We start from the raw sequence: 12187 nt of genomic DNA, 5'->3' as shown, positions 1-12187 counted from the left end.
TTTTAAGTTAATTTAGAAAAATGTTCGCAGCATTTTTTTGTTTGTTAAATTAAAGTTTTTATTTTTAAAAGCGGCCAGCGGCCGACAGTGAGTTAACCCAACAATTTGGCCTCTCAAATCAACACTTGACTTGTCTTGCCTATAATAAAATCTATAGATATCAAACACTTCATGCATCACAATGTTAGTTTAAACATTTAGCCTTCTTTAAAACGTCAGAAAAAGGCATTTTGATATGTTGTGGTAGGCTGATCATAAGGCACTCGCAAACGAAACAGGCTACACAATCTAAACAAAAAAAAAACTAAAAAAAACTAAACATGCAGGTTGTCTTACCTTACACCTCTCCGCAAAATGAATATAAATCCGATCTTCAATTCCTGCGCTATATGCACAGTTAACAGAGTTCACGTCAACGAAAGCAACAGATATGAGCTGCATTTTATTGATTTATTGCATATATATAAAAAACAGATATCAACATTTGTCACCCAAGATCTATGAACAAACGTAATAAAATAAACTTTGAATATTACAAAGCAAGTATAATAAAGTGACATAAAAACCTCAAAATAAACCAGCACATAGTAAAATCATAAATCACATTTTAAACCAGCCTGAACTGGTTTGGTGTGCTAGTCTTATCTGGTTTAAGCAGGTCTAACTGGTCTCCCAGACCATTTTTCAGCAAGAAAACAAACAATTCTACAGGTTGTTATATTCTACCTCATTCAGATTCTTTGAAGCATTTTGAAGAGTGTTGAGCTGCTGCTCAGGAAAAGGAAGTGTTTGGATTTTCCGCCAATCCCACAGGTATAAAACCCGTTTCTTCTGTTCTGTTGTCTGTTCTCTGTTCTGGCTTGTAGATCCTGAAGTCGCCCCAGCTAACGTGAGCGGAGGTGGAGGCAACCGAGGTGAACTCGTGATTGTTTGGGAGGTGAGCTCAGCGTCTTTATTGTGACAGGAGCGTTTTCAAATCAGTCTTCTCTCGTGAATCGGATTCTGAGGGAATTCTCCACGGTGACGTGGTTTAAATTAGACAAGGTTTAATTAAAAGGCAGCGCTGTCGTCTTTGCTCTTTGCCTCAGTGGGATTGCTCCCTCTGGTATGTAAATCATAATGAAGACGCAGATATGAGACAGCTTTCATACCAGTAAATCTGAAATGACAATGTTTATCAATGGCTTTCTTGTAATCTCACCGGCTGTCACAACAGATATTCAGCAGCGTGTTTAAATACAGTATTACGTTCAAAATACACCGTATTTTTCACTAAGTCCAGGGGTTTCTTGACTGACACAGCAGTGCTTACATCTGTCAAATTTATTTACTTACATTCAATGGATTTCAGATTATGTAGGCAACAATGTAAACCTACCACGGAAAATTGCTTGTCAACCTGCAGTAATGTAACGTCATGTCAGCTGAATGATTTTGCTTTAATGCATTAATGCATTATTGCTCATACTTTGAACAACCCCCTAATCCTATGAAACTTTGCCTTGTAAATTATCCCACACCGTTTGTTTTATAGGCATGGGTGACACCTCAAATCATGGGACTTTGTTTTTTTTGCTTATATTGCTAAAATTACTCTCTGGGATTTGAATTTGAGTGGTTCAGCTGTGCTACAAGGATGCTAATAGAATGCAACCGTCAGGTAACAGACTTAAAAATCCCATTCATTTTCTCCATGGAGAAACTGATTTTGAATGATAAAGACAAACATACTGTAAGCTACAGGGTTGTTAATTCAAGGTATATGCTTTTGTTTAAGCCTGCATTATTTCAACTTGTTTAAATAATTGTGTTCAACAGTGGAATTCCTGAATAATAAATACATTCTACGAAAAAATCTCCACCAATCAGAGAATGAAAGCAAACAAATAGCATCAAAAGAACTCTTTAGCTCCCACCCAATTCCATGAAGCATTGATAATGATTTATATAGTATATGAGCAATATCACACGAGTAGCCATGCAATATGGCTGTATATATCGGCACGGCTACGAGGTCTAAGTAACTACATTCTCTACAAATGTAGAGAAAGTAGATTTCTAGGCTAGGGAAATATCACATGGCTGGAAAATGCTCTCGGCCAATCAGATTTGAGAACAAGAATGACCATTGCTGTGTTTAGCCCCGACAAAACGTTGCAAAATGTTTTTTTAAGCGGAAACGGTGCTGCGTTGAACACCCTGTTCTGATGACGCAAGAGTTGCATCTATGGCAGCTGAGAAGGCCATTCTTTGTGTTCTTTTTGAAGAATTTTCGGAGTCTGACGAAATCGATATAAATACGTGTTTAATACTGCAAAATTGCCGACCAGAATAAAAGAGAACATCCCAATCCAATTTAATTCACTTTTTATCTCCTGGGAATCAATTCTAATTTAAATGGTTTTATTTCTAATTCTTACTTTTTTAATACCTTGTATTTTCTTTCTAATCTTTTATGTAAAGCCCTTAACTACCATTGTGAAATTTGGTATATAAATAAACTTGCCTTGCAATGAAGCTAAAAATAACTACATCATTATGTTGATATGCTATATATAACTCTTACGACAATCATGTCTTCTAATATCTTCAATTGTTGCGTATACTGAGCTGCAGTACATATTTGTAAACAACTTTACTTGGACCCATTGTGCGAGCTGTCTCCTTAATACCTTGTGGTTTGCTGCTGATTGGGCTGGCATATTTGACAAGAGAAAACGACATATTTGATAAGAGCAAAACGTTGCGCACCGGTTTGAACTTGAATGTGCCCCTGTTGTGTGTATATATAAAACACTGATCGATTTAGGAGTGTCATTGAGTCATGTTTGATTCTCAACTTCTTTTCTCACAGCCTGTGTCGGAGGAGCTACAAAATGGAGAAAAGTTTGGTTACGTGGTGGCATTTCGTCCGCTTGGCACTACCACATGGAAACAGAGCGTGCTGGCCTCGGCTGACGCATCACGATATGTTTATAAAAATGATACTTTTCCACCACTCACACGGTTTGAAGTAAAAGTCGGCGTCTACAACGACATCGGAGAGGGACCGTTTAGCCCGGTGGTCCTTGTATATTCAGCAGATGAAGGTTAATATGCTTGTATTCTGTGCTGATTGTATGCAAATTGTGCAAGGACATTATTGGACATCATTTAAGAATGACAAAAGTTGATGGATGCATTGCAATTTTTAATTACACTCCCTCTACAGCTGTGTTAGTGCACTTTGATGGTAATTCCTTTATACGCAAGTGTGCTAACAGCGCAATTAGTTCTTGCAAACAGGTGGTGCATTTAAGCACTAAAATCCTGCAAACTGTCTGATCTCATTAGCTGTTGTTTTTTCCGTTCCTTTCCACTTGTTTTTGATATGGCTGACATCACGTACAGAACCCTCTGTAGCTCCTCCAAGAGTCTGGGCCCGCACTCTGTCCGCGTCTGAGATCGAGGTATTCTGGGAACCTGTCCACCAAAGTGGCAGTAAAGGACGGATAACAGGCTATGAGGTACGTAAACACCATAAATGGAGGAAGGGAAAAAAGAGATTCTGACCTTAGACTGCATCACCTCAATCAGATTCCGTAATGTATGCACTGTGCTGATGGCAGGGTGTGCAATTTCCTGTTCCCCAACAAGAGTCTGCGATCCCCTGGCCACATTTTTCACAATCTCATCTGCAGAATGAAGAGGTCTTCTCACAGCTGGTCCTGTCTCCCGGGGAGCGCCAATACCCAGGTTTTCTGGGCACTTATATAAATCACCTTTCAGATGTGTGGACATCATACATCAATTCCCCCTCCTGCAAACACTTCAGCTGCTAGGTCGTTTCTCACTGCGTGAGAAACCCACAGGATTCTGCCCATTTCTCTCCTTCCAACCCGAACGAGCCTCCGCGAGAAATCCCAGGTCACGCGGTTGTTCCGTGGTGAAACCACAAAGTCGTTCACAGCTTCGGGTAGTAAGAAAAAGAGCACATATGAAAATCCACAAATACTTCCAGAGTCCCTCGCTGCAGTGTGCAGATGTTTATTGAACGCAGTAAAAAAAGAAACCGAGTCACAGTGACTTTGTCACAGAGTTAGTGTATTGAACCCTAATGCAGGAACAAAAATGACATTCTTCTCAAGTCGATTTCTTAGCTTTGAGGTTGGAAGCACACTTACTCAAGCAGAAACATAATGCCCATTCAATTCATTAAAAAGAATGTGTGTATATACCGCATTTTTCTGAATACAAGTCATGCTGTGAATTTTATAATGCAGTTAACATAAAGCAAAACATGCGTGAAGTGCACTTAGGGATTTGTACCAATTGAGAGGGATATGGGAGTTCAAGTTTAATGTTGTAGCACAAACGCCAGTAGTTTCAGTTTAAATAAATTAGTTTAGACTTGCTGTTTATAATAAATGTTGTTTATAATGAATACCACTATGATTTATGTTTGCTTTATACTTCACTGCTGTTCTGTTCTGTTCTGAATTCTGTCAAATTTAAAGGATATGCTGTGGAGTGACGAGTGAGGTCAACTAAAATACATGCTTGTTAGTGATTTTACAGTATTTCTGACTGTAACAGAGTTCGTAGTTATGGGAAGAAGGAAGCGGGAACCGGCGAACATTCAAGGACTTTAATAAAATAAACAAACAGAAAATGAAAGTAACACACACATAAAAAAATTTAAACAAAACACCACATAAAATCCAGGCCTGGTCCTCTCTCGTCCTTCACTATCGTCGCTCCTCCTTTTATGCTTCCGAGCTCCTCCATGAGAGGATTCGAGACGGGTGTGACGCGCAGGTGACGCTCATCTGCAATCACCTCCACCGGCCTCGCACCGCTCTCTCACGGCTCCCGCCCGCCCTGCTTGTCACGCTGACTTTTACATTAATGCGACTTGTCTTTTTTTTCTCCTGTAATTTTGATTGTGTATAATTGAGTGTGATTTAATTTTAAAGAAAATAATCATGCCCCTGACCTGCACATACATTTTATAAGCATAATTTCCTTATCATCAGAGCACTTCAAGTACTAACTGGATGGAGAATTTTGATTAATTATTAAACTAATTTATAATCAATTCAAAGCCCTCATTTTTTAATTGCACAGTTATTGTAGGTGTTTTTGTGTGTGTGTTGTAAAATGTGAAATGGTTTAAGGGCCGTTCACACAGAATGCACTAGTTTTTCATAGTTTTTCAATGTAAACACACTAGACCGAAGTCTTTAACCATTGCGCTCACGTCTTATGCAGCTTCTCATGCGTGACGATGCATTCTAAAAACACGGCGCTGGGGTTAAAAGAAGTTTAACTTTTAAAAATGCTTCTCTTTAGACTGTGCGCTTTTTCCGTTCCACTGATCTCTGTCTCTGTGTGAACCGGCCCTTACTGTCTCTTTAAATGTAACCTTCACTCTTACAGGTGCAGTGGTTGGAGGATGGGTCACCAGAAAGCGATGCGGAGAGAGTAAGGGTCACGGAAAGCTCAGTCAATATCACAGGTTTGAAGGGAAGCACAATCTATCTGATGTCAGTCAGAGCCCACAACAGTGCGGGCACCGGGCCCTCCAGCGCCCCCATCAGCATCACCACCAAAAAGCCACGTAAGTCATATAGTTTTTAAACAAATGATTTCTACTGAAACAAAGTAAATGTGAAGTTGACACAAAATGCATTCGTGGAAATTGACATTTCCTGCGGTGTGGCATGAGTGCTGTATTTGTTATGCATGTAGCTTTTCTGACATAGGATAGAATAGAAACTAAATGGAATACTTGTACATGGATTTGAAACAAAAAGGCAATTATAACTAAAGTATTATTAAGTACTAAAAGTCATTTCCAACAAAATCAGGCCATGTCTTGTCTTTGTTTGGAGTTCATTTTGGGAGTTCAAACTTTGGTTTGGTCAGTTCCCTTCGGCGTCAGTTTTAAATGCACAGGGTACCCCTTTAGCGTCATTTTCTGACACACAGAGTACTCCATTGATTTCAGCATGATTGTTTGCCCAATGTGTCAGATCAAGACTTTTAATTCTTTGCATTTGTAAAAGTAGACATGATTTTATAAATATTTATATGCTACTTTTATATTTTGGAGCAACTAACCCAACTCCTACCCTTAACCTACCCACTTCTCAATTATATAAAACACGTAACAGGCAAATACAAGTACAGGCACAGGTATTTATTGCAAAAACTGTCCAAAAACAGTATAAAAGAATTAACTCATGTAGCTTTCCAAGAATTCTGAAGTCACACGAAATCTTTATGTGAAGAACAGAGTTGATCTTAATGTTTTAATCGCTGAAATGATGATCCTGCTGCTCCGTGAACGCACACACTCCCCTCAGTCATATCTCATTCAAATGATACTAGCAATGCAATAGCAAATGATTAGCATGAAGCAATCGGTCAGAAGACACACGAGAGCCAATGCCATTTTACAATCAAAGCTGACATAATGACGCAATTGGTCATGAGACATATGAGAGCCAATGCAATTTCACTATCAAAGCTGACGTAACGTTTCTTCAGGCAACAATTTTTGATCGCTTTTTGGGGATTTTCTTCACACAAATCAATCATTTTGGCCTCCGAACACTTGTACTTTTTGAATAAATTGTGCCTGCAGTCGTATCTGCCTGTTATATCCTGTGTTTTATTATACACAAATGGGTAGGTTTAGGGATGAGGTTGGGTTAAGCGTCTGTCTATGACGGCAAAGATTTCTCATTGAAATCAATGCACATCGAAAAATGACGCTAAAGGGGTACCCTGTGCGTTAAAAAGTGACGCCGAAGGGCAGGCACGTGCAGAGGGGGGGGCTTTGGGTGCTCGAGCCCCTGCCCTTTTTCAAAATGAATCAAAAGTGCCCCTCTCAGACAAATATCAATGATAATATTGTGGTCAATAAAACTAAATAAATGTGATTATTATAACATGACAATGAATACAATAGTAACGAACGGCTCAAAAGTCGGACAATTTCTGTTGAGGCGTTGTCATAACGCGTTGCTATGGGTTGCGTGCGTTTTGATTGACTGATGATTTTCCACTGTTCGGAAACGGCTCTCGAGCCAAATATGGTCCTTTCAGAGAGTGTGTGGCCTCACGGGAAAAAAAGTAAACCAATATTTTTTTTTTTCATCCATAATCAGAGCTAATGTGTTGATTTAATTACAAAGCTATATATTAGCTATATTTTTTAAAGTATTACACAATTCACCAATGCCCGTTTGTCATGTATAGGCTATACACCAACCAATCGTGATCTGGTAAAGCAAGTTCAAATTCCATTGGGCGATGTGAAGCGGTAATTTTCTGTTCTTATTCATAAATCGGTTGAAAATTACATGGACAGACGAACTAACGTTTGTGGAACAATTTCCTGCGGTTTGGCTCATTTTATAAATTGCATCACTGACAAAATGGATTTTAACAGACAACAAATAAATCCCTGCACAAAACCACAGCAGCAAAAGTCGCATTAATGGTAAGTAGTGTTAAATTCACTTGTGTTTATGTAGCCTATATTGATACACCGTTTACTATTTCATGAAACTATCAAAGTTAACAAAACCCAAGTGCCACCGGCACCTACAGGCCTATTATGTAAAGTGTGGCGAAATGGTTACATGAAAGGACTTTATTATATTACCATTTCTTATGTTCATCAAGCCTGCATTTATTTGATAAAAAACAGCAATATTGCGAAATATATTAAAATAATGGTTTTCTATTTTAAAATAATTTAAAATATAATTTATTCCTGTGATGCTGGATTTTCAGCATCATTACTCTAGTCTTCAGTGTCACATGATCATTCAGAAATCATTCTAATATGAGGATTTAATGTCAATGATGGAAACTGTGATACTCTTTTAAAGATTCTTTGATTAATAAAAAGTTAAAAAGAACACAATGTAATAATATTTCACAATATTAGGCTACTGTGTTTTCTGTATTTTTGATTAAATAAATGCAGGCTTGATGAGCGTAAGGATATATATACATATACATGTATATATATGTATGTATATGTATGTATGTATGTATGTATATGTATGTATGTATGTATGTGTGTATATATATATATATATATATATATATATATATATATATATATATATATATATATATATATATATATATATATATATATATATATGTGTGTGTGTGTATATATATATATATATTTACATATTGCCCCTTTTTTACATTTGAGCCCCTGCCCCTGACGAACTCTCTGCACGGCCCTGCCGAAGGGAACTGACCAAGCATCAATATGTTACGAGTTGGTGTGAGACCATGTTGGGTAAACATGTTTGTACTACCATTGGTCCGTGGCAATTACGCCTTCTTTCACGTGAAAATGTTTTCCAGTTAATTTCTCTTATTCAGTCTGCCGAGGTCAAGACGCCCATGAGTAAAAACATGAACGTAGCCGCTTTATAGTAGAAAAAGAAGTTGTACGTCTGATTAAATTAGACTGACACTGTTTTTCATGCTTAATACTGCAAAGCTGCTTGATTTTGAGCAATCTATTGTATAAATTGCTTGATAAATAAACGTGACGTGACTTTACTTTACTAGAGTGCCAAATTGCAGAGCTTGTGCAAACATATCCACGTTGCTATGATCAAATGCATTCATTATTCTTTATTAAAAAATGCTTCCTGTTTTCTCAATTTTGTTGTGTTTATTTTGTCATTGAAAGGGAAGCATGCAGGAAAGGGATGTTCGCTAAACGTATAACGTTGGTCATCATCATTCCTATGGAAGTTGGGCTGAAAACTCTCGCTTGCTTCGCGTCACTGTGCACACACCATAAGCGAAGAACGAAAAATAACTTTGCCATGTGTATTTTGACTATTATGACTTTTAAAATCATATTTTTGACTTTTGAAGTTTGATGTATACATTTATTTGTTGGCTGGATAATTCATAAAAGGCTATTATTATGCTGTTGTCAAACCCTAGGCAAAGTGTGGTGCGATACCAGTCACCTATGAGAAAGTATTGGGATAATTGTCTCTTTTAAATGTTTTTGTATTGTATGTAATTTAGTTCTAGTTGTTGTGTTTCCTTTCTAATGGACCTTGAGTCCGGACATAAAGTTGAATTATATCGGGCCTTAAAAGGTCTGCCACTAAATGAGAAGGGTGGAACTTCAAAGATGTGAGATTAGAGGCCTGACAGGATCATAATCTGACCCTGTTAAACTCTTAGTGGGCCGTTTTCAACACTATGAGAGATTAAGGTGGCCTCTGTTAAACTACCGTGGCTAAATAGGCTCATTATCTGATGCCAATAATCAAGAACAAAACACTGTGTTTAACTGAGCCAGAAACTGATCAGATAAACTATGACATTACTATAAAGGGAGTCTTTTAGGTATTTTCAGCTAATAGACTGAGTGTACAATTAAAGGCCGCTTTAAAATAAAGATCTTGACAGATCTCGTTCTTTGTGTTGGAGCAGATAGGCGATTGTTCTTTTTCCTTTTTTAAGGTAGATTCTCTCACTAAACGTACTGTGATACCGCGGACCACTGTTATGATAGAGTATAGTTATCATAATAGCATGTATTGTAGACTCGGTGGGCTGAGTATCATTAGTTAAATTGCTTCAAATTACGATAGCTATTATCCTCAATTTTTTAAAGCATGAATGCAGGGTGCACAACGTCCTAGCCATGAAATTTTATGAAAAGGGATATCAGATTTATCCTGGTTCATTTTTCTATTGGAGTTAAACTATGTTTAAATTCCTCAATTACTGTGAAAAGTAGTTCACTGAAAAATGTTTTCTGAATTGTTTGAGTGAGCACATGACCGGGCGGTTGCAAACACAACATTTATACAATTGCTCCTAAGCAATTTTGGAAATAAAGGAAAAAAGGGCACATTGACATTCAAGCAGCCTGGCACGTCAGAAGATTGAAAATTGCAATACTTTACAACAGCATGAAGGAAAAAATTAAAAAAATGTTGAATTTTTAGCTTGGTCTGCCTCAGCAGTCTAACAGCGCTCGTCACTGTCAGAATGAGTGAGATGGCCAATCAAATCAAAGAAGGCGGGGCTTCCCTTTCAGTCGGTCACGTTCGACGTACGACCTACTTCGAGTGATTAAAACGAGCCAATGGACATTGGCATGCGGTTCACACATTCCACGCACCGCCCCGCAGCGTGGGTATAAATACGGAAGTGGAATACCGCATCATTGCTTTTTAACTTCGGAGCCGAACGGTTTGCTGTATCAAGCTGTTTCTACGAAGAGTGTTTAGACGAGTCTCGAGGAGGATCGCTCTCTTACCTGGGTGCTGGTGTGACGGCGCGAGTCAGCGAGTGGCCGCTGCAACATACACTTGTTCCTGTGTTGGTTGGCTGGGCGTTTCCGTTCTTTGAGTGCTCACACGCAGGCTTGCAATCGGACTGCTGTGAGCCGCGGCCATCTCCAGCACTTCAGCACTTCTAAAAGAGCATTTCCTTCTAAAAGAGCAACACGGTTTGACCCTGCGTCTTTTTCAAGATGTCACTCAAACCGTGTGTTTCTGGATGCGGTTGTTTCCTGTCCTCATTTGACGGCCACGATCTCTCTTGCATATAAACATGTGAGATTGCTTTTGTGGGTGATCCATGCTCTCTCAGGAGAGCATGGTCACGTCGGCGCGTTGTTCATCTCACCTTTCTCGTAAGGGCTCGAGCGTTCAGCGCGCCGTGTGCCGTCTCTCGCCGGCTGATAGCGGGGGTTGTCACGGCAACCCAGTGCGTCACTCGGCGCTCTGATGCGCGGTCGAGACTATGAAACCTCAAACGGGGTTGAGTCCCTTCACTTATTCCCCGATCTAGTTTCTTTTCTGGGGCCCCAGAAAAGGATTACTTTGGTTAATAAGCGTTGGTGACCTGAGGATTACAGTGGGGCTTCCCCGCCGGGTACATCTCTTCGGGCCCCCACTCCTCTATCGCATCACGAGCGTGCTGAGACTTTGTTTGTGGGTGGTTCATGTTCTCTCACGAGAACATGACCACGTCGGCGCGTTGTTCAACTTGCTCTTTCATAGGGGCTAGATTGTTCAGCGCGCCGTGTGCCGTCAAGTCTGACGGCCACGCTCATTGTCTCACAAGCCTGCTGGTAGCTTACAGATGGGATTGCTGGTCCTTTTTTGAAAAAAAAAAAAAAAAAAAAAGGTGATCTAGCGTTTCATTTGGCGCTCTGGCGGAGGACAGATGTCAATTGCTGCATCGGAGAGAGGGCTGTTATGCGCTGGAAATGATAATGCTGAGTTTCCCACTATAATGGTGTGTGCTCATGCTGAATCAGATTCAGAGTTGACAGCAATGCTTTCCGGGGTGGCTGCCCGGATGTGCATTGGAAAAATTTAGCAGCATGGAACTATTTGGTGTCAAAATGTGGAACACCAAAAGGGCCATAACCTGTATAAGTTTTTCCCTCTCTCACTGCCCTCTGTCCTGCATGCATGAGGGTAGTCCCGACCCAGGGGTTATGCAGGAACTGCGTGCGGTGATGGACCTCGCTCTCCGGGTGACGAAAGTCACTGCACGCTCCCTGGGTCAGGCGATGTCCACACCAGTGGTCCAGGAAGCTGGGGCTAAACCTGGCAGATATGCGTGAGCCCGACGAAGTCGGTTCCTCAACGCCCCTTTCTGTCAGGCTGGCCTCTTCGGCGACGCCAACGAGAACTTCGCCCAGCAGTTCTTGGTGGCCCAGAAGCAGACGGAGGTGGCTAAAAAAAAAAAAAAAAATCCTGCCCCGACGACCAGCTGCTGCCTACACCCAGTCGTCGGCCGCAGCACCTCCATCTGCTTGTCGCCGAGGGTGCCACCCTGTGTCCGCCCCTGCTAAGCCAAGCAGCAGCCTCCGCCCAGGCAGCAGGTGGCCTGGCGCAAGGGAGGCGCCCAACCCGTCCAGGGTCCCGCGAGCCTGCTAGCAAGCACAAGGGCAAGCGACCCTGAAACGGGCCGCCCAGCGAGAGAGGAATTGCTCGGGGAGACGGTGTCCGCACCCCTCCCTCCCCCGGAGGAGGACTGGGGGGAGAATATTTTTTTGGTTTCGGTCCTGCCGCTGGCTCCCCGGAGTCCAGCGGTACCCACATTCTCAGAGCAGTTTCTTCCCTCCCTGAGCCCCGAGAGGGACAGGTTGGCAGTGTGCGACGCCCCCGGGCCTTGC

The 12187-nt window shown here is 40.8% G+C and overlaps 1 protein-coding gene across 1 annotated transcript in view; it reads left to right on the top strand.

The window, feature by feature from the left end:
* Positions 1-12187, top strand: part of cntn6 (contactin 6) — a 134746-nt gene that overhangs the window by 115254 nt on the left and 7305 nt on the right. Inside the window, exons 17-20 of the mRNA XM_079841204.1 lie at positions 867-937; positions 2855-3089; positions 3391-3506; positions 5419-5599. Of these exons, the coding sequence (XP_079697330.1) occupies positions 867-937; positions 2855-3089; positions 3391-3506; positions 5419-5599 (603 nt within the window). The remainder of the gene's footprint in view (positions 1-866; positions 938-2854; positions 3090-3390; positions 3507-5418; positions 5600-12187) is intronic.

This window comes from Gobio gobio, assembly GCF_949357685.1.
Source record: "Gobio gobio genome assembly, chromosome: 17".
Classification (NCBI taxonomy): Eukaryota; Metazoa; Chordata; class Actinopteri; order Cypriniformes; family Gobionidae; genus Gobio; species Gobio gobio.
This window is presented reverse-complemented; position numbering and strand designations above follow the sequence as displayed.